Source organism: Urocitellus parryii, chromosome 10 (assembly GCF_045843805.1).
Source record: "Urocitellus parryii isolate mUroPar1 chromosome 10, mUroPar1.hap1, whole genome shotgun sequence".
Lineage (NCBI taxonomy): Eukaryota > Metazoa > Chordata > Mammalia > Rodentia > Sciuridae > Urocitellus > Urocitellus parryii.
The window spans coordinates 55,753,119-55,774,894 of record NC_135540.1 but is presented as its reverse complement, the minus strand read 5'-3'; the positions used below and the strand labels follow the sequence as shown (position 1 = coordinate 55,774,894).

General features: G+C 35.6%; 1 protein-coding gene across 2 annotated transcripts in view; it reads left to right on the top strand.

Annotated features, from left to right (window-relative positions):
• Nucleotides 1–21,776, top strand: part of Col25a1 (collagen type XXV alpha 1 chain) — a 442,307-nt gene that overhangs the window by 218,524 nt on the left and 202,007 nt on the right. For both annotated transcript variants that reach the window (XM_077803433.1, XM_077803434.1), the window contains exons 3-4: nt 18,875–18,919; nt 21,103–21,110. In XM_077803433.1, the coding sequence (XP_077659559.1) occupies nt 18,875–18,919; nt 21,103–21,110 (53 nt within the window). The remainder of the gene's footprint in view (nt 1–18,874; nt 18,920–21,102; nt 21,111–21,776) is intronic.

The window sequence follows — 21,776 nt, the reverse complement described above, 5'->3', positions numbered from 1 at the left end:
TTCCCTCCTCCCCCTCCCTTTCAGTCTGGCTGTCAAAAATGATAAATCTGCTGCATGTGCACCAGGCCCTAGACTAAATATCCTGCTTACTCGTTGCTAGTGTTTCACTGTTGCATTCATCTTTTTCATTCACATAGAATGATCCAAATGCTCTTTTTGAGTTTGGGGAGCCTTTAATATGCCACTAGGAAGATCTTGGTTAAAGGAAAAGGGCAGGTGCCCCACCTGTGAAAAAGCAATAATAGAAGGGATTAGTTTCCCAAGTCCTGAGTGGGGCTTACTGCACTGGCCAGCTTCCAGGCTACTGAAGATATGCACAGCTGGCCTTGGAAGGGCTACCTAAAGCAACCGCATGTGTCCCAGTGGACTTCTGAGTATTGAGTAGACAGAGGACAAGTAAGTTTTTGGTTTTAGATTATTGTTGGAATCTTTGACATTCCTCTGGAGTACCAGGCCAAAAAAAAAAAAATGCCCACTTATTGATTACCTGATGAAGACACTGTCCCTGTGTCTTTGGTTTTGAGAGCTAACCTGCCTTCCAATATCCTATCACATACTGTAATTGTGTCAAAGTGGATTGGGAAAAAATTTTCACCTCACTAATCTCTTTTCTTCCATCTTTTCCTTCTATCCCACTTTGTTTCTTTCCCTCTTTAAATCATTACCATAATCTTGGCCTCCAAACCAATAGCATCAGCCAAAGGCAGTCTCATGAGAGAGCTGTTACTTTCATGTGTGGCCTAAACATAGTACATAAACTACTCCCTGGAAGAGAAAACAAAAACTCTTCACCAGAAGATGAAGACTATATCCTTCTGCAAAGATATTTTCCCACTGTGCTTCCTGATGTGCTAAATGAATGGCCCTCTACGTGATGAAACAGAAATTCAGTTCCTGACCAGCACCAAAACATCATCCCCTAGAAAGAAGGAAAAAAAACCAAAAACCCCCAAAAACCACTCTGTGATTCTACATTGGGGTGGAGGGTGACTTTTTACTCAAAGCATTGCTGGTGCTTTTAATGTTTTGTTTTCCAGATTTAAGAAATCTTGGCAGAAACCAAATTGTTTATAACAATTTAGAAAAATATACTTTATAAAACAGAAGTTGAAATATGTGCTTTTTTTTTCTCTGTGTAATTATCATTTTTAAAATGCCATGAAGATAAATTTATTTTCAGGATTCTTTTTCCTTTAAGTCAAACAGTTGCTCTTTGTTGAGATGGTGAGGTTGCCCTTGAAAGCCTATTGGTAGGGGACTCCCAGGTATGGAGTGCAGGATGGGGGAATCTCAGAAATTGTATGCATTCAAACAGTGTGGAGGGCTGGGGGTGTAGCTCAGTGATAGAGTACTTGCCTAGTATGTGCAAAGTATGCAAAGTCCTAAGTTTAATCCCCAGAACCAATTAAAAAAAGTATGGAGGTTTGGAGAATATAAGTTCTACAGTTGATTTCAGTCAGCTGAAAGAGGTTCTTTTTAATGTTGATATTTTCATACTGATATGATAGTCTCACGTAAATCCTATTCCCCTTTCATGGACAAATGGCATGAGTAAAATGACAAGCACAATTGACTCACGAGTTCTCTTCTAGGATTGTTAGTTCATTGCTACTGTGTTTCTGTGAAAGCCAAGGAATAATTTAAAGGTGGTATTCTATAGGAAGATCCTTATAAGAAATCACAAATGTTGCATAAGAATGAAAATAACTTTATCTGAAAAAGTTATATTACCCAAGTGACATAATGAAGTTGGACTTTTATAACTCACTCATTCATAGGTTCACCAAATATCTCTTAATACTTTATAATTCTCTTAGGCACTAAGGCCCAAAGATGAGTTAGACTGGCTTGTTATTCTCAGATGCTTGAGATAAGTAAATGAAAACTGCCTTGGAAAGAAATAATTGCAACACAGTGTGATTTGTGTTGTAATGATGATGGCAGCAGGCAGGGTGGTATTCAAAATTTTTGTCAAGTAGTATGTTACAGGCACAACAAATCATAATCATAATAGATGCCAGCCTGGTTGCAGGAAGCAGTTTAGGAGATCTCCTACAGAGCTGGGCGTTTCTTCCTTTAGTATCATTTTGGCCCAGGGAGCTCCAGGGAAGGGGCCAGATCTCCTAAGTCTTAGGAGGGCAGGGACTTGTTAGTGGTGGGGAGGGGGACTTCCAAAACTAACAACCTAGCAGTCCTGATGTGTACCAGCTGCAAATCAGCTCTGAATTTGGAGTGTTTGTTTAATTAATTTAACAATGAATGTCCAGAAATTTCTATCACAATTATTCTAGATTGCTGTCTATTTTAACTTCACTAAATATGTTTCTGCAGCTGTCACTAAGCTTTGCTTCTAATGTTGTATGTACCACCCTAGGGCAGGTGGAGCATGTAAAGAAGACTTTGATGGGATTCAGCTTAGCTCCAGGTTCTGGATTTAAATGACTGATAGCATGTGTGGGTTCAACAAAGATATAACTACAAAAGTATAGTTATGTACTACCTTTAATCTGACCATATTGCATTTCATCATTGGTTGCTGTAGTAAAATAAAAACCATTGCTATACCCCGAATACTTGAATCTGTTGTCAAAAAGAAGACCTTTTTTGATCTTGGCTCCCTATCTAGGCCCAACAACTAAACTGGAGATAGTCTTTAAATAAAAATAGAGGTTGTTCAATAATTATCTTTAAATGGTTTCTTCCAAATTAATATTGGATGTTTTGGTTGTTTTATCCAACAGAAGTAAAAGATTTATTCTTTAAGCCCGTAAACACCAAATAAAACAGAAAAACAGTATTTATAAATTATTTGGTGTTATTTGCAGTAACAAATTTTAATATTTTAAAATATTTCAATATTTTATAGCACAATAAACACAACATAGTTTCTGTAGTGTAACTACAGAAAGCAGTTATCTCCATTCTTCTGGAATGTAGACCTGATCTGATTATAATTCAGATTATAACTGATGTGGCCAACCAAGGAGTAGTTTTTTTTTTTTTTTTAAATCACAACCTGTGATGCAATCAAATGCAAGTATTCCTACTTCCCAGCAGTCTCCCCATTTCTTCACAAAGGAGGTAGAGTGTGGCAAGATCAAACAACTGTGCTTCATGATTGTGTGTATGGGGCAGAATGATTAGGACTCCAGAGGGATTTGTGTGCCTACATCATGCCCTGGGCACTTCCCCTCCTCAATCCCTCTGGAATTTCTCAGCTGCAGCCATCAGTCCAGGGGTTAGATGAGCCTAAGAGAAGCAGAGCACTTGCTGTCATTCATGACCACTCCCTACTTCTAGCCACAGTTCCCAAAAGCCAGTAGGGTTGTGGGGCTCTGGCTGACATCCTTACCATTGCATCTGATGTTGCACCTCTACAGCCTCAAGGCTATGACTGCTGTTATTTTGATCATTTAATGAAATACCTGACTATTTGATGCAAAATCAACTAACTTAATTGGCGTTCTTATGTATACTTTGATGGATTTGAGGTTACTTCCTTTGTGTGTGTTGGGGGGGTAGGTACTGGAGAGCAGGTGTGGCTATTTAATGAGGAGATGAGTTATTTTCTTTTGCTTCTCATAGAATCATATTATTGAAAAGAAACATGGACCTGTAGAATATTCCTTCCATGTTACAGATAATTAGTTTGAGATTCTGTAGAACTACTAAAAATTAAAAAAAAAAATAAAAGATTCTGCAAAACTTAAAAGACAACAAGGTATACAAGGTCTGTAGTTCTCTATTCCTGATCCTACTGGCTCCTTATTTTAGGGATGGTTCAAATCAGTATTCCACTCATGGAAATTCTGAATTAAATCACTGTGTCAGTGGGCATACTAGAAAGTATTTCACAGATTTTAAAGGGATTCAATAAAAAGATTCAAATAACCCTAATAGATTTGATCTCAGGTTTATTATTGGTTGTTATAGATTCTGTAATATCATCATCAAGTTATTATCTATTTCCTGGAGTAGAACTTTGTTATTATGTCTGTGATACTGACTTTGAGTGTTATATGTGTCCAAATATGAGAACCAATGTTTTTTGAGTTTGGGACCCTGCATCTTCTACTGTAAAGGCTGGTACATCTCATATTGAGAGAAGAAATGCAGTGGTTCCCATTCATATTGACATGCCAGTATTTCAATACTGTTTCAAATCCCAAGGTTGTCATCTGATGATTTTGTTAATAATAGAGGGGATATTTGTTTAATTTATCCAAGATATATAAAGAGTACTACCAAATTTTATATTCTATAAGGCTCAAATTTGGAGATTATGTTTGACTTTTAACCTTACCAATTCAGTTCCTCTATCTAAGTAAGCCTCCCAGTGAATTCTTCTTGTCAGACATTACTTTTCGTGTCTAATTCTCTATCCCCATTTATCACTAGTCCCTTGGTCACCAAATGTCTTAGCTCTCATGAGAGTCTCATGGTTGACCTCCCCACCTCCTGCCTGGTTACTTCTCCCACAACACTGCTGTCTTCACCCTATCTTGCTACTTAATATTTCTTTCCTATTATGTATTGGAAAATTTCCTAATTTCTCCAGCCATTTGAAGGCTTTGATAATCTGGACTAACCTCACTTATCCAACCTAAATTCATTTGCCAGTGAAAGTGGTCTCCTAGATAGCTGCAGGACACATGCTAGCTTATAGCTCTTACTCTTTTTTTTTTAACATACCCTTTTTAAGACAAGCTAATGTTACCCCTCTCTGCCACACTTTAAATCTCTTCTCTAAGTAACTGTGTTATAGGCATTGTCATTTGCAGAGTAATGCTGTATTATATACTAGCTTATATTGTTCTTTGGGTTTTGTTTTATTTTTGTTGTAGACCTTACATCTCTCCCAAATCAAAAAAAAAAAAAAAAAAAGCTTTTCAGGAAGAAAACAAACATACACATACAGTGTCAACAGCATAAGGCATTCATGCCTACTCTTTGACATAAAAATATTTTAGAAGTCAAGAAGCTGGTAATGCCCACATTTATCTCAGCATAAAATATTCAGAGAACAATCAAATTCAATCAGGTGCCTAGTGAGGTTATTTTATTTATAGTAATCCTTTTTTCATGCTGAGTGTTAACAACTAACTTCAAAGCTTACCAGCAGAACTTCAGAATTTCTTAATAATGATTGTGCAATGAGGGGTCTGTATGTGGGAAAGGACTAAACCTGATTAGATCATACATATTCACAAATGTGCATGTGGATGGAATATAGGTCGTGTCAAAATAGATTAAGATCCTAATTTCCTCATTTTTGTTTCCTCTTAAATAGAGATAGGAGAATAACTATAAATGGAAATTTATTCTATTGAACATACATTACACAAAGCTCTTTGTGTGAGAAATTTACGTATATCATACAATTATCTTATTCAAGACACCTTCTTTTGTGTTTTGAAAGAACTAATGAGTCCACCTACTTACACTTTTAAAATCTGTTATTTTACCAAGAAGCACGAAATAGATTTCATAGTATCGGTCCCACCTCTGAGCATGGCTGCTCCCTCTCTTTACTATAGTAGATATTTTCTTTCAAGGTTTTCCCTCCAGTTTCATGAGATATCATGATAAAATTCCATATTTTAAAACTGCCCCATTTTATGATAAGCTGTTATGACAGTCAAGTTGCAAAATAATAGAACTCAAATTCCACTTTAAAATTACCCTCTCCCTCATAACCTAAAGGAGTAACCTTTGAACTTTCACCCCTGTAGTTAGTTCCAGAGCTCCTGGTTTACTTATCAGGGTCTTTCCTAAGTTCTTGAAGGTTGACTGGCACTTGTAGTTAGATTGGCCTGTGACACACATCCAGGCCTGGGTATGCTTTGAGACTCCTGTCATTGTTAAGAGATACTGGATGGAAAACCAAGAAAATGTTGATGTATGTTTTCTTTATATTTAAGTCTATGAAGATGTGTGTTTACCAAAGTTAAAGGTTTCTATTTTTTAATTCCTACTCAACATAGAAAAGAAACACAACTTCCAAAGTTAAAAAACTATGATTTTTTTGTATTCATTTTTCTTTTACTTTTTATTTTTAATCATAAAGTAATTATAAGAATAAAATACATAAAAAAGCAATATATGACAAACAAATTAGATCACTCAACTTTACAAATAAAAGTTACATGTGTTCCTTTTTCTCCACATCCTCACCAATATTTATTATAATTTATATTATTGATGATTGGCATTTTTTACTTGGGTGAGATGAAATATCAATGTAGTTATATTTTTAAATAACTTTTAAAAATTTGTTCTAATTAGTTATACATGACAGTAGAATGCATTTTGACACATCATACAGAAATAGAGTGTAACTTCTCATTCTTCTGGTTGTACATGATACAAAGTTACAAGTAGTATAATCACATATGCTCACAGGGTAATAATTCCTGGTTCATTCTACTATCATTCCTATCCCCATACCCCCTCCCTTCCCCTCCCTTCACTCCCCTCTGTCTAATCCAAAGTACCTTTATTCTTCCCTAGCCCCCTCCCCCTCAGCCCTTATTGTAAATTAGCATCTGCATATCAGAGTAAACACTTGGCCTTTGGTTCTTTGGGATTGACTTATTTTGCTTAGCATAATATTCTCCAGCTGTATCCATTTACTGGAAAATGCCATAATTTCATTCTTCTTAAGGTTGAGTAATATTCCATTGTATATATTACATATATGCCACAATTTCTTTATCAATTCACCTGTTGAAGGGCATCTAGGTTGGTTAGATAGTTTGTCTGTTGTGAATTGAACTGCTATAAACATTATTGTGGCCTAGTCACTGTAGTATACTGATTTTGAGTCCTTTGCGTTTGAACCAAAGAGTAGGATAGCTGGGTCAAATGGTGGTTCCATTCCAAGTTTTCTGAGGAATCTCCATACTGCTTTCCAAAGTGGTTGCACCAATTTGCAGTCCCACCAGCAATGTATGAATGTACCTTTTTCCCCACATCCTCACCAACATTTATTGTTGCTTGTATTCTTGATAATTGCCATTCTGACTGGAGTGAGAGAAAATCTCAATGTAGTTTTAATTTGAATTTCTCTAATTTCTAGAGATGTTGAAAATTTTTTCATGTATTTATTGATCACTTGTATTTCTTCCTCTATGAAGTGTCTGTTCAGATCCTTAGCCCATTTATTGATTGAGTTATTTAGTTTTTCAGTGTTTTGAGTTATATATATATATATCCTATAGGCTCTCTCTTCATGTTATTGTTTCCTTTGTGGTGAAGAAGCTTTTTAGTTTGATTCCATCCCATTTATTGATTCTTGATTTTACTTCTTGTGCTTTTGGGGTCTTGTTAAGGAAGTCAGTACATAAGCTGACATAGTGAAGATTTGGACCTACTTTTTCTTCTGTTAAATGTAGAGTCTCAGTTCTAGTGTGTAAGTCCTTGATCCACTTTGAGTTTTGTGCAGGGTGAGAAATAGGGATTTAATTTCATTTGCTATGGATTTCTGGTTTTCCCAGATATCTTTTCTTCAGTGTATGTTTTTGTTCCTTTGTTTAGTATAACTGCATTTGTGTGGGTTTGTCTTGGTGTCTTCTATTCTGTACCATTGTCTATGTGTCTGTTTCGGTGCCAATCCCATGCTATTTTTGTTACTATGGCTCTATAGTATAGTTTAAGTTCTGATTTTGTGATGCTTTCGGCCTCACTCTTCTTGTTTAAGGATTGCTTGACTATTCTGGCTCTCTTATTTTTCCAAAAGAATTTCAAGATTGGTTTTGTTTGTTTGTTTGTTTCTTAGTTCTATGAAGAATGTTATTGAGATTTTAATAGGATGGCATTAAATCTGTGTAACACTTTTGATAGTATAGCCGTTTTGACAATGTTAATTCTGATTATCCAAGAACATAGAAGATCTTTCATATTTCAATCTTCTAAGGTCTTCTTTAGTGTTCTGAGTTTTCATTGTAGAGGTTTTTCACTTCTTCTGTTAGACTGATTCCCATTTTTTTAGGCTATGGTGAATGGAGTAGTTTTTCTAATTTCTCTGTCAGTAGATTCATCACTGATACATAGGAACACATTTGATTTATGGTTATTAATTTTATATCCTGCTACTTTGCCGAATTCATTTATTAGTTCTAGGAGTTTTCTGGTGGAATCTTTTGAATATAGAATCATGTCATTGGCAAATAATGATAACTTGAGTTCTTCTTTTTGTATTCGTATCCTTCTAATTTCTTTCTTTTGTCTAATTGCTCTGGCTGGAGTTTCAAGGACAATATTGAATAAAAGTGGAGAAAGAGGGCATCCTTGTCTTGTTCCAGTTCTTAGAGGGAATGCTTTCAATTTTTCTTCATTTAGAATGATGTTGACCTTGGGCTTAGCATATATAGGTTTATAATGTTGAGGTATATTCCTACTCTCACTAGTCTTGGATTGGCCCTTGTGCGGTTTCTTTGGAAAGTGTTTGCCTTGCACTTGAAGAGTGTAGCAGAAGTGCAGTGCTAGAATTATTATGAAGTCATATTTGGAGACATTGTATTCATAGAAGTCGACTCAGTATGTTTTTGTATTCTAGGGGATTTGCCTGTCAGTCTGAATCTGAGATTTAACTGTAAGGAAATAACTATGATTGTTTTGAAGGAAGGAATGATTCTCTGTGGGGGCAGTTAGTATATTTTGAGTATCTTTTGTAATGGCCTCGTGGGACTTGATTTTCTGGAGATCACCTGTGTTAGCAGTTTCTGTGGGAGGCCAACCATCATCTTAACCGGTTCTGCATTTTGCTCTCAGTTGATTTAACAAATAGTTTGACATTTTGTAGAGCCCTTTCATATGCATGACATTTCCAAATATACCATGGCATTGAGCAAATTGATTCCGCAAATAGGCAAATAGCAACTCCTTCTTAAACTGTAGTTTAAAATATTTAATGCCATTCTTATTCAGGAAGCTGAAGATAAAGGTTAAAAATAATTTGTACCCAATTTTAGTACCCAATTCTTAAAATATGTATTAAGTTGGTAGTGATATTGCAAGAAGGCAGAATTTATTTCACAGCAAGAATCAATTCATGGGTATGTTAGAGAACAGATCAGAGGAGAAAAATGGCCAAAATACATGGAAAAGGAGAGATGATTTTCATCATCTTCTTCCTTTCTGATATAGCAAAATGTTTTTTTTAAAAAATGGTTTTTTATCTACTTGTTTAAAAATGAAATTAATTTTTTACATATCTTCTTGAAATTCAGCTTAAGTGATGAGAGGACCAGGATGATGAAAGATCAGAAATCAAGCAAAAAGAGGCTCAGTGCTGGATGGGTTGTGATGGAGAAAGCCTGTGTGTGGGGCCAGAGCACTTGCTTCCTCCTGTATTTAGTGATCAGGGAATTGCATGATTAAAAATAGGTTGGAATGATTATGTTAGGAATTCTGTGCACGTATGTTTGAGAAAGACCAGGAAGTATTTAAAGCTGAAAAGCAAAGACTCAAACTACAGTATCAGCAATGGGAATGTAAAGAAAGGGATGTATAAGAGTTATTTCGATGAAAAATAATCAATAAAACTTTAAATTTCTCAGGAATGAGAATAAAGGGCCAAAAAATAACTGAGATTTCCAGATTGCATGAGTGAAAAAATGTCCCAACAGCCTAAATCCTGAAATCCATGAAACTATTTTGATAGGAAGGTAGTGGGTTTCTTTTTTAGAATATTGGTCCTGAGTTGACATTGAGAAACCAAAATATAGAAATTATCATTAGCAAAGGACAAGTGAGAAACAATTGGAGATGTGGAAAATAATTACAATCAGTAACATCTCAAGTGCATTTACTTTGTGCAGAACATGGTTCTAAATGGACCAACTGGTAGCATCCTTATAAAAATGAGTGGACACTATGATTCACCTCATTTAAAGATGAAGAAACTGACGCACAAAGACTGGCACATGACTAAGCCACATTAGGAACCCAGGTGGCCATGTTGCATAGTCCACATTCATTACCATTGTGCTGTGCTGTTATGGTTTGGGTATCAGGTGTTCCCCAAAAGTGCATGTGTGATACAATACAAGACCATTCAGAAGTGAGATGATTAGATTATAAGTGTTATGACCTAATCAGTGGGTTAATCCAATGATAGGGACTAACTGGGTGGTTACTGTAGACAGGTTGTGACTGGAGAGGTGGGTCACTGGGGGCATGTCTTTAGGGTTTACAATTTGGGAAGCTCTTCTTCCTGATTGCCATGTCTGAGCTGCTTTCTCCCCCCATGATGCTCAGCTTCACCTTGAGCTGGCCATCCATGGACTAGGACCTCTGAAACCGTGAGCATCAAATAGACTCTTTTTCTTCTAAATTTGTTCTTATTGGGTCTTTTGGTCATAGCAATGAAAAAGCTGGGTAAACAAGTGCTGTGCTGTAGGCATCTGTTGAGGGGGGCTACAGAAAGGTGTTGAAGAAACCTTACTCTGGAGACTTTGCAGAGGCTAGACTGCAGCAGAAAAGATGTAGAGGGTGCTCTTTTCTCCTGGATTTCTAATTCAACAATGTCTCAAAACCTAAGTGTTTCATTCATTGTGCTTCCCTCTATGTGACTGAGTCTTGCAGCACAAGGCACACATGTCCTCATAGAAGTTCCGTGCCCAGTACTCACAAGCCAAGTGTATTTATTCTCACAATAACTCGGAGGTACATATTATCTACATTTTGTAGATGAAGAAACAGATTCTAAAAGGTTAATCTATCCAAAGCCACATAGCTGGTTTGCTGAGAGAGCATTTCATGCAGAGCTTCCTGTGGCTGATTTGAATAGTTGTACTCTGCCATTTCTTTTATTTTTTTTTTAATCAGAAGAAATACTGCAAAAAGCATTCTTGTTGTTTCAGCTTTTTAAAAAGTAGCCATCCATTTAACTAACATTTAATTATGTGCCAGGTACTGAGAGTACAGTAAGTAATGTAGATGAGATCCTTCATTTCTAGAAGATCATTTTTAAAATTTGTCTTACTTTAATTATTTATATGTAACAGACTGGTTAAAAAACTGGTGTGCATTATGTAAGAATTTATTAGGTAAGCTTATACAACAGTATGTGCTCATCCCATGCCCTTGAGTTAACCATGTGTATTTTTTCAGTATGTAAAGATAGAGCAGTTCTTTTTCAGGTTTGTAAAATAAAAATTGACTGACTTTTGGCTAGTGATTTCTCATGACTATTTTTCACTTAAAATGAGGTGCTAAAAAATAAGAATATAACCCGAGTTGTAGACAAAGGTCTTCAGAAATACTTGCGAACCTATTCTTACTAAGTTTACTGAAGGCTCCTATTTTCTTCAATGGCAACTGTGATGCACAGTGGGCTCAGTAAGTGACAAGTCTTTTGGCTTAGCATTCAAAATCCAGGAGCAGACTGGATATAAACCTCATGTTTATAACCCACTACTTCCTAGCTATGTGACACTTAGCAAATCACCTAACCTCTCTCCATCACCATTTCCAAAGAGGTTACATGAGTAGTATAAATAAATGAAATGGTTCCTATATAGTGATGATCTGGAGCCAGGTGTGTGATGGCACTCAGAAACTACTGTCCTTATCCCTCTTATTATTATCTACAAGTATTTTGTGCCTTTCCCCTGTGATACTGTGGTCCATCAGTTTCTCTGACTTCCCTGGATTGCGCTCCTACTCCACCTGCTTTAGTGTACTCCGGGTTTCACGTTTGTTTCATTGGGTCCAGGCTTTCCTGTTCCCTTTCCCTCCCAAATACTCCTCCACTCATTCTCATAACCACACCTGGGTTTCACTTATTCATTTTCCACTGCTATTTTTCAATGTTAGTATAGCTCTTTTTAATTTTTATTGTTTTTACTTTTTAATACCAGTTGCTAATTTTAATACCACTGCTAATTTTAGCAGTGATCATACTTAATAATTAATTTAGCACCAGCTAAAAGAAATCTGGGCTGGTTACATGTGTGATGGTGTATATGATACTTCTGTGTTTAATTCATTCATCAGATATTTGGCAAAACCTTAAAACCTTTCAAAGTCATGGATGAAACCAGTGTTTCTGTTAGCTTGTTTCCCACCTCCCCATTTTCCACAAGGAAGATTGTTTCCATCTCTGATAAATTAAAAATTAACATTATTTGTATTTATTGAGCCTATAGAAAAATACATTTAACGGTTAATCTTATTTTTTTGTTGTTGTTTAAAATTTTATGTTTCTGGAGACACCTCTTCTCCTGTGACAATCAGAGTTATTTTCCAATAGGTTGAGAGTTTCTATTGCTATGGAAGAAGGCCAACAAAGCAAAATTGCCTTCGAAGACTTCTTCTCGGTTATCTCAATGTAAGTTCAGTCCTAGTTGATGCAAGGTTTAAATGAAACATTTCAAGTTTATTCAGAATTAACTGATATTTATAAATTTTATAACTAGGAAAAATATCCACATTTATGAGACAATTGTCTACCATTCTTAATTCCATTAAAAACATGGAACCTAGGAAACATTTAAACTTTTTTCCTGCTTAGCTTGGGAAATTTTTTCCTGCGTAGCTTCATGTTGATATATTACATTGTAGAGATAGTAACCATGCTTGTTACATAGCACATAATCTCACAAAGAAACACATCTTTTCTATTTCACAGCCCCTACTTTCTGACATCTCATACATAGCTCCTTCCCCTGCAAGTAGAAAATTTTAAAAAGCAGTCATGATAAATCCCCTGTAGGATCATGGGGTAAAACATTCTAGTCCCATAATAATGAAACACTTTATGTGTGGGAAAAGAATGATAGAAATAACAACTGTCACATCAGACCTCATTAAAGTCAATGAACTGCAATATCAGGCTGTTTGTAGTCTTGAATAGTTTCTATTGAATATTTTACTATATTTATTATCCAAATATTAAAAATAGCAATGAAGGCAATGTCTCATTTGCAGGAATTCCATTTCTGGAAACAAAGCATCTACATAAAGCCCAAAGCCTTCATTGCATTGAGCTGGGAAATCTCTTTCTTGAATTATTTAAGTGCAGTAGTTTTCCAATGTGTTTTTGTGAGAGGCTTCAGTTGTCTCGTAAATGTGAACATTTTTCCTAGTTATAAAATTTATAAATATCAGTTAATTCTGAATGAACTCGAAATGTTTCATTTAAACCTTGCCTCAACTAGGACTGAACTTATATTGAGATAACCGAGAAGATGTCTTAGAAGGCATTTTTTGTTTATTGGCCTTCTTCTATGGCAATAGAAACTCTTAACCTATTGGAAAATAACTCTGATTGTCACAGGAGATGAGGTGTTTCCAGAAAAGGGTCCAAGGAATTCCCAGAGAGAAGGGGGAACTTGACTTGGCTTAAGTGAAGGAAAAAAATTTCAGCACATGCCAGACAGAGGCGTAGATGGAGTTTATTTAGGAATGGAGAAGTGCATTCAGGGGAGAGTGCCAGCTACCTCAAGAGAGATGCTTTTTGGAGTAAAGCAAGGAATATGCATTCAAGGGAGAAATGGACCTTGAATGCAGAGAGAGACGGGGGTAGGGGGGAGGGAGGAAGGGATGATATCAAGATGGCTTCTGGTGGTCTGTTCAATCTCAGGATCCTTCGGCTGCCATGGTCTTCATTATCTGATTGGTAGATGGTATTGTAAAGTCGTCTAAATGGTAGGTTCCTCCAGATAGTGTATCTCTCTTTGCTTAATTTATTCATTGAGGGAGTGGCAATTAACAATTGCCACTTTATACATTTTCCATGAATTTGGGGAGTAAAAGTCCTGGGAAAGAGACTGGGTTGGGGAGTGACAGGCCTGGCAAAGTATTCGGAACTTCTGAAGTACTGTCTTTTCGCTGATCCTTCCTTCATTTATCCTTTCAACCTATTTCTTACTTCTTCTTCCCAACTCATAATGATCACATTATTTTGAGAATTAGACTCAAAGTTCTGATATGTCACTTGTATTTATTTAAAACATTAGCAATTGTTAAATTTCTGTTTGCCTTAAAGTTAAAAAAACAGACAAAACAGGAGTCCTATTCTTGGTATATTTCATAAGAAAGAAAAAACATACTTTGCCAGAAAGTCATGTTTTCCTTTTTAAGAATCTCCCAGTGAAAACTATATTCTGGAATAATCAGCTTATTTTCTTTTAAACCAGTAACATAACCTGTTTTGGCTACTACATAAAAAGAGTACTTCATTTTACGTTTAAACCAGTACACAGTCAGTTGGCTTTAAACAGTTTAATATTTTACATTGTTAATAAAAACTCATTTATTAGCCACTCAAAGAATTTTTTATTATTATTATTATTACCTTCCATGGGCCACATTGGATTTGGTTTTTGTTCAGTTAATTAAAAAAAAAATAAAATTTGTTCTAATTAGTCATACATGACAGTAGAAAGCATTTTGATACATCATACATAGAATATAACTTCTCCTTCCTCTGGCTGAACATGGTGCACTGGTCGTGTAATCATACCTGTATATAGGGTAATAATGTCCATCTCATTCCCCCACTCTTCCCATCCTGTTGCCCCCTCCCCTCCCTCACTCCCCTCTGCACAATCTAAAGTTCTTTTATTTTCCCCACCCCCCATTATGGATTACAATGAACTTATCAGAGAAAACATCTGTCTTTTGGTTTTTTGGGTTTGGCTATTTCACTAAGCATGATATTTTGTTGGTTAATTTGGTTTTGAAGGGCTGGGAATTGAACCCAGAGACTTGTGTATGCTACACCAGGGCTCTACCAATGATTTGGATCCCCAGCTCCACCCATAGTTGTATTTAACCTTCATTGAGTGGACATAATTTTTTAAATATATTTTGTTATAAGTTTTATATGGAATTCTCAAAAAATTCCTGTATAAAAGCTTCAATATAAGCATTCTTATAAAAAGCATATCCATAAAAGTATTTTAAAGATTGGGTATTTTTATTCAGTTTTTAAAATATCCTCTAAGAATTTGACAAAACAACTTTAGTTTTAGGGGATCAGGACATTATAAATATTCACATTATTAAAACTCTGATCTGATTAGAGTATGAAAATCAAAGTTTAGTGTCTTCCTTTTTATTGTTTGTAATTAAAATACACTGAATAATTTTACTAACAATTTTTATATTTTTATTACTAGCCATTGAAACATGTCAATACACGTTTGTATTGACATGTTTAAATTTGTCAATTTTTTTCAAATTTTAAATTGAACTCACTGCTTTTAAATGCATACTGGAGCTGGAGATGTAGATCAATGATAATTAACTTGCCTAGCACATGCAAGGTCTTAGGTTCAATTTCTAGTCCTCTAAAATAAAAGATAAAAAATAACCAAATAAATAAAAATAAAAAATAAATACTGTGTATCTGAGCCCCCAGAAAGGTTGTTTAAGCTTGATCTTGCAATACTGATAGGAGTAGAGAGGAATAAACAGATGCATAAAAACAGGGGTAGAATCAACAGGTTAGTGAAATTAATCAGATAAGCCAGATCAGCATGTTTAGTACCTCTAATAACCATCCACCCTCAAGGCCACATGAAAGCTCATACATAGGCCTGGGTTTACTTCTAACCTTAGAGTAGAGCCTTAACACAGTATATCATTAGTTAGGAGTAGAGCGTTCACACCGTATTAGTTTAGGCCCAAATCACTGGCTTGCTATAAAAGGCCTTGCCGTGATATTATTTGATGACCTGGATCTGTCTATTGTTGGGTTTATAACAACTGGTCTGTAAAGCATTATCATTATGGCTGCTTTAAAAAAACAAACAAAGAATTTCTCTCTTAGACTGTTTGCATCATCTTTGCAAAGTTAGCAAAAACTCTTTCTAAAACATAAGCAGTGGCAGTGGCCATGAATCTTCTTATCCTGAAGAGCAATCTGGTTTTGTAGTCTCCCTCTGTTTTCTAGAACTCATTCTTCAATGCATAAATTCTCTGTGTGGAAGTTTCACTTCCTTTCTTGCTGATAGCTTCTGTTTTTTCTCTTCTCATTCATATTTTTTAATCTGTTTCTTTTGCAGAGTCATGTCTTTCTGCTGATAGAATTACTTGGAATTTTCTGTTACAAACCTCTGGCCAAATTCAGTGAATAAGAGTCCTGTTCTAGCTACTTTATTTATTTATTTATTCTTAGTTGTTGGTAGATCTTTATTTTATTTATTTATACATGGTGCTGAGAAAGGAACCCAGTGCCTCATACATGCCAGGCAAACGCGCTTTACTGCTGAGCCAAAGTCCCAGCCCACTCTATTTATTCTTATAGTTGATGCCTGACTGACACTTATCACTCAGTTTGGAATGGAAATCGTCACTGTCTTTTCCAACTATCGTTAATATCACTTTTGTTTGGAAAATGTTTATCATGTGTTTTTTCCTGATCTTTTGTCTTTTCACTTCTTATAGGCCAGCTGTCTGTTGTCAAATTCATCTCATCCATTTCATTTTTGAATTTTATTTTTGCTCTTAAATTCAGAAGCAAGATCAAATTCTTTTACCCACACAGAGACATCAAAATTCAATTTATTCTCCTTGATGGAAGATCTTTATCTAGGTCTTTCTGGGAGTTTCATATAATTTTTTAGTTCACTGCACTCAGGATAATACTCAATATGGTCTTCTCTTTTCTATTGTAATTGTAATATATTCTTCTTCAATTTGATATTATTTGCAAATCCAGTATATTTTAGATTCTCATCGTCTCATAATTTAGCTTCATTTTCTCTGTCAAATATTATGAAATTCTTTGTAAAACTCTCTCTCCAATAGATATCTGTCTTGCCAAGTGTGTTCTAATTCCTTACACCCTGTGTTTCAATTCTCAAGGTAACAGATTTTCTGCAACATTTAATTCATTTCTTTAAGCCTTCTGATTGAATATTTAAGGCAGAGAGATTCAGAAATATTATTCCTTTGTCATTTAATTTTTTTCCAAAAGATACCATTGCTTCTCTGATCATTTTTCCTAGTCTGTTATTTTAAAAGTACTTTTTTCAAGCTCTTAAAATTATTTATGCAATCTATTGTTTTTGGTGAATTTTACCATTCCCAAGGAAGATTCTTCAGGGGAAAAGTAGTAAATAAGCTAATTCCCAATAAATAAGTAAGGACAAGATGTGTCCTAAAAGTTAGGATGGGACCTTCTGTCACCTTTGTTGTGAGTCAGTCAGCAGTCAGTCAGAATGCCTGCCTTTTTGTAATTCTCTATCACTCTGTTTGGTAATTTTGAATATTTTTTCTTCATCTTTTGATAGTACCAAGTTTCTCCTTCTGTGTATTTAAAGGTGTATTGTTTTGACTTGTCAGTTGAAGTTGAAATTCCATCTTAGGATTTCTCTACTCTATTCTGGAAATGGTCAACGGTTCTCTTACAGTGCCTTCTACTACTTTTCCTACCAAGTGAACCACAGACATCATTAACTACACAGTGTTTCTTAAGTAGTTCTTAGTTTAAGTGACTTTGTATAACAACAACAAAAAATCTGATGACTAATATTAAGGAAGTTGTATATGTTAGAAAATGGCAGTATGTACAGATGCATATATGTGTATTTGGGTAAGTGTATAAATGTATTTTTTCATACCTATTTAGGACTTACTAGGTTTGAATATTTAGTTCTTTGATTCTCTTCCTGTTCTTAACCTGACCAAGAATACCTTGAATATGACAAAAACCTCCCCTTAACCCAGAATACAGAAAGAAATCTGAAATTTCTAATGACTGTTGTGGATTTTACTTCAAAGCAGCTTCTCCTAATAATTTTAATCTGTTTCATTGCTCAATTGATTTTAACCCTCTTCCCAAACACTTATGGCCAGACATATCCTGTGGGAGGATTTTGGGGAAAACTAACTGGCCCACTGATGTTTTCATTTCTCAGGATCGTGTTTCCATGTGTAAGCTGGTGGCTCTGTGTCACACTGAGAGTCACTGTGTGCTGAAGCCTATACTGCAACTCATGCTTTAAATCCAGTCAGCTCCCTATTTTCCTTGGCCTTTTTTTTCCCCAACAATATTATAGGCCCTTCATTCTCATGGTGGGCTAATTATTCTCTTCTATTTGCCTGAACCATAATTCAGTGGAAGCTATTCCTACCCAAGGAAATGAGGACAGAAATTATATAATTGAGAATAATGGCTTTGAAAGCTATGGATGTCTAGAATTTTGTGCTAAGTCTGATACATACCAGCTTGGTGGTCCTTAGAGTCAAATCACTGGAAAAAAGTTGTTTCTGTATTTTTAGAATAGCATCCTCACAAAGACTATTCATTAAATGAGTCCATCTCTAGAAAAATTAAACTTACTATCCAAACGCAGTGCAGTTAAGAGAGGTAAATTTACTCAAGTGATTATCAGTTAAAGAAGTTTCAATATATTCATATGTAATAAAATAGAAATATTTTACAGCTCTTTTCCTTGACTGATATTACATTTAATTAATGGCTAACTAAATATTTCTAGAAAGATTATGATAAACCTGACTGAGCAGAAATTGTAGTCACTGGGGAATCAGTACTTTCTATTGGTAATATACTAAAACTTTCAGAAAAATACATATTTTTAACAAACAAAATCTCAATACTAACACTTTGCTTTGCAAAACCTTTCTTTACTGATGATATTAAGCAGGATGAACAAAAATTCTGACTCTAATGTTAAGATCAGATCAGCTTATAATTAAATAGAGCTTAACAGTTTTGCTGAAACACTAAAGACAACATTGCTCTTTACAAACATCAGGTCTCTTTTTGAAGTTGGTGGTTTAAAACAGTGAGAAAATATATAGAAATCATGTACTAACCATTTTGCAATGCCCCACCACCACCACCCCGGGGAAAAAAAGTTAAAGTACACTCAAAAATGTATTCTTTGTATTTCAGGTCCTCCGGGAAAACGAGGGAAGAGGGGTCGGAGAGGAGAATCTGGTAAGTCTCTCTCAGCTGCTGTGTCATTCATGTTCCAGTGAGGTCCCCACATCTGTTTCTTCTAATTAATGATACTACTGCCTTATTGGAGGTTGAGTGTATGTTTAAATCTTCTACGCTAGACCTAGATTTCTTTTTTTTACTCTTCTTGTTTTTATCAAGTCATAAGAAGTTTACAAAATATTAATTGCAGTTTGATAACCACTGACTCCCAATTTTGCTGTGCCCACTGGAAGGTTTCTTAGCTGCGCACAGTGTGGTGACATTGCCCATGTTTCCATCTCTGTAGGTGGTCAGGAAATACAGGATTTTTGCAAAAATATCTGCCTTAGGACACTGGGGCACATGCCTTGGAAAGCTTTATTATTATGTCATCCAACTGGCACAATTTTGTCATGCTTTTATTCCCATTCTTTTTAAGTGTTGGGGATTTTGATCCTTCTTGTATAGTTGAAAACTTCTAGTGATGACAAGAGCATTGGTATTCAATCCAGCATATTCATTTTGTAGTTGAAGAAACAGAGGCCTGGAGCAGTCAGGTGATCCCTCCAAGGCCATGCAATTTTTATGAGCCAAACTTGGAACAGAACTAATGGTCCTGACTCCCTCTCCAGTCATTTTAGCTTTCAGGCCAAATCCCTATAGGCAAACCAAAATGGAAATGCCAAATTAAAATATTTTTGCAACCACGATAATACCAGTAGGTAAGTTCACTTACTATTTTGTTTTATGAAGTCTAAGATCCCCAAAATGTAAATGGCCAGATGAAGTTTTTATCAGCTCATTAGTTCCTACTTTCATGGTAAGGTAATTTAAAGTTTGATTGTAACATGCTGTGAATTTTTTTTTTCTGTAAGTTGTTTATTAGTATTCAAAATGGTCAGTTACTGAGTGTTGAAACCTTAGGAGACTAACCCAGGAGGAGCAGACAGCAGATTAATTGGGAGATTGGGGAGGTCTCATTTCCTTTTCCGTTTTGAAAAGAACTGTCAAATTAAAAAGAGATTATGAAAATTCATTAATGTGAGCCATATAGCTGCTGGATTTCTTTAAAAGTATCCTCAAAAGCTATCTTTCAACCTCATTGAAACTGAATAATTGAAAACTTGTAAAGGTATCCCTTCACCAAGTGCAAACTTTTTTAATAGGCTGCTTTATAAATTTGAGGTAAAAGAAGTGACTAAATATTGCTGAAGTCACATAATTATGGAAATGACGTTTTTGTCATAAGAAAGAGAGCATTCAAGGGAAAAAGAAAATTTTATGCTTATGCAAAGTTTTATTGGAAACATAAAAATCAATTCTCAACTTCTTTGCTACTTAGAATTGGTGCTTTAATTGAACATATAGTGCAGGAAATACTGAGATTTTCTTAGACTTTGCCTGGGTTTTGAAGAGAATCCATAGTTTTAATGAAACCCTGGCAGAAACACTAGGAGTTAGTCTTTTATGTTTTGACAGTATTGTATTTTCATTAAGAATGAAAAGGATTCTTAAAACAAATCACAGGTACATTTCTGATTTGGCTGTTTTACCTAACTCAAGAAATTAGATATCAATTCTCATTAACTGGTCTGTCTTAAATAACCAAAGATTTTCTTGATTCATATTTTATCGAAACTTATAATAGAACAGACTTCACTTAAGATAACTGGCCAGGCATGGTGGAGCATGCCTGAAATCCTATTGGCTTGAGAGGCTGAGACAGAAGGATCCCAAGTTCAAAGCCAGCCTCAGGAACTGGGAGTGCTAAACAACTCAGTGAGACCCTGTTTCTAAATAAAATACAAAATAGGGCTGGGGATGTGGCGCAGTGGTTGAGCATCCCTATTCAATCCCAGGTACTGGCTCCCCTGCCCTCCCCCCCAAAAAATGGTGGCCCTCTCAGTAATTGACAAACAGATCTTGAGAAATCTGAAAATCCCATGAGATTATATGTAATTTTTTGTGCCAGTATCAGGCATTTTTCTGAGATGGTCTCAAAGAGCTCATGACCTAAAAAAGTCCATATCTAGAACAAAATGACCAATAATCACTGAGTTCTTAGTAACCTCCATGTCCCTTGTATTGTGATGAGAATGATGAAGATCTTTCAAGCTTTTATTTAATCTTAGCATTTTGCACACTCACTAATTCATCTCTCCCTTTTTCTTTTTCTTCTCTCCCCACCCCTTACCCTACAGGTCCTCCTGTAAGTATATTTGATGACTTGGGCTCTTCTACATTAATCAGCATCATGTATGTTAAAATTTGGTTAAAGCATCAAAATATTATCTACGTTTCAACTAGAAACATGCTGTTGACCTTTTAGGAGTACTTAAGTTTGAAAGAATTTTTGTTTGTTTGTTTTTTCACAATTTGGGGATCATGTGATATGTTGGAGATTGGAGTGCAATAGGTAACCGTTTAAAACACAATTTAATTTTTGATCCTTTATCACACCAATTACTCACTTGGGACATTGGGGATAACTTAAGAAGCTTCCAATTTTAAATACTTTTCCTGGAATTCTGAGGTTTCTTTTGCAAGCAAATCTCCAAGCTATTTCACACTTCTTTTTTCATCTGTTTAAACTCGTATCTGAAATATTTGCATTTGCCAGTCCACCAAATGTAGATGGCAACAGGATCTCGGAAGTGATACCCCCTGTGGGCTTGGCCCAGGCCTCCCTCCTTAGCAACACTCCCTTTGAAGTCTGTTGGAGCTTTGCCTGCATAAAGAGCCTGAGATGGAGCCCTTGGAGAGTTTCACTCTCTTTTTTTCTTTCCTTGAGTAGGTCATAGCTCTAGCATTCCAGTCTGCTTTGCACTCACAGGAACAGATTATCTTGTCAGCTTTGAGCTAGATGTGTTTTTGA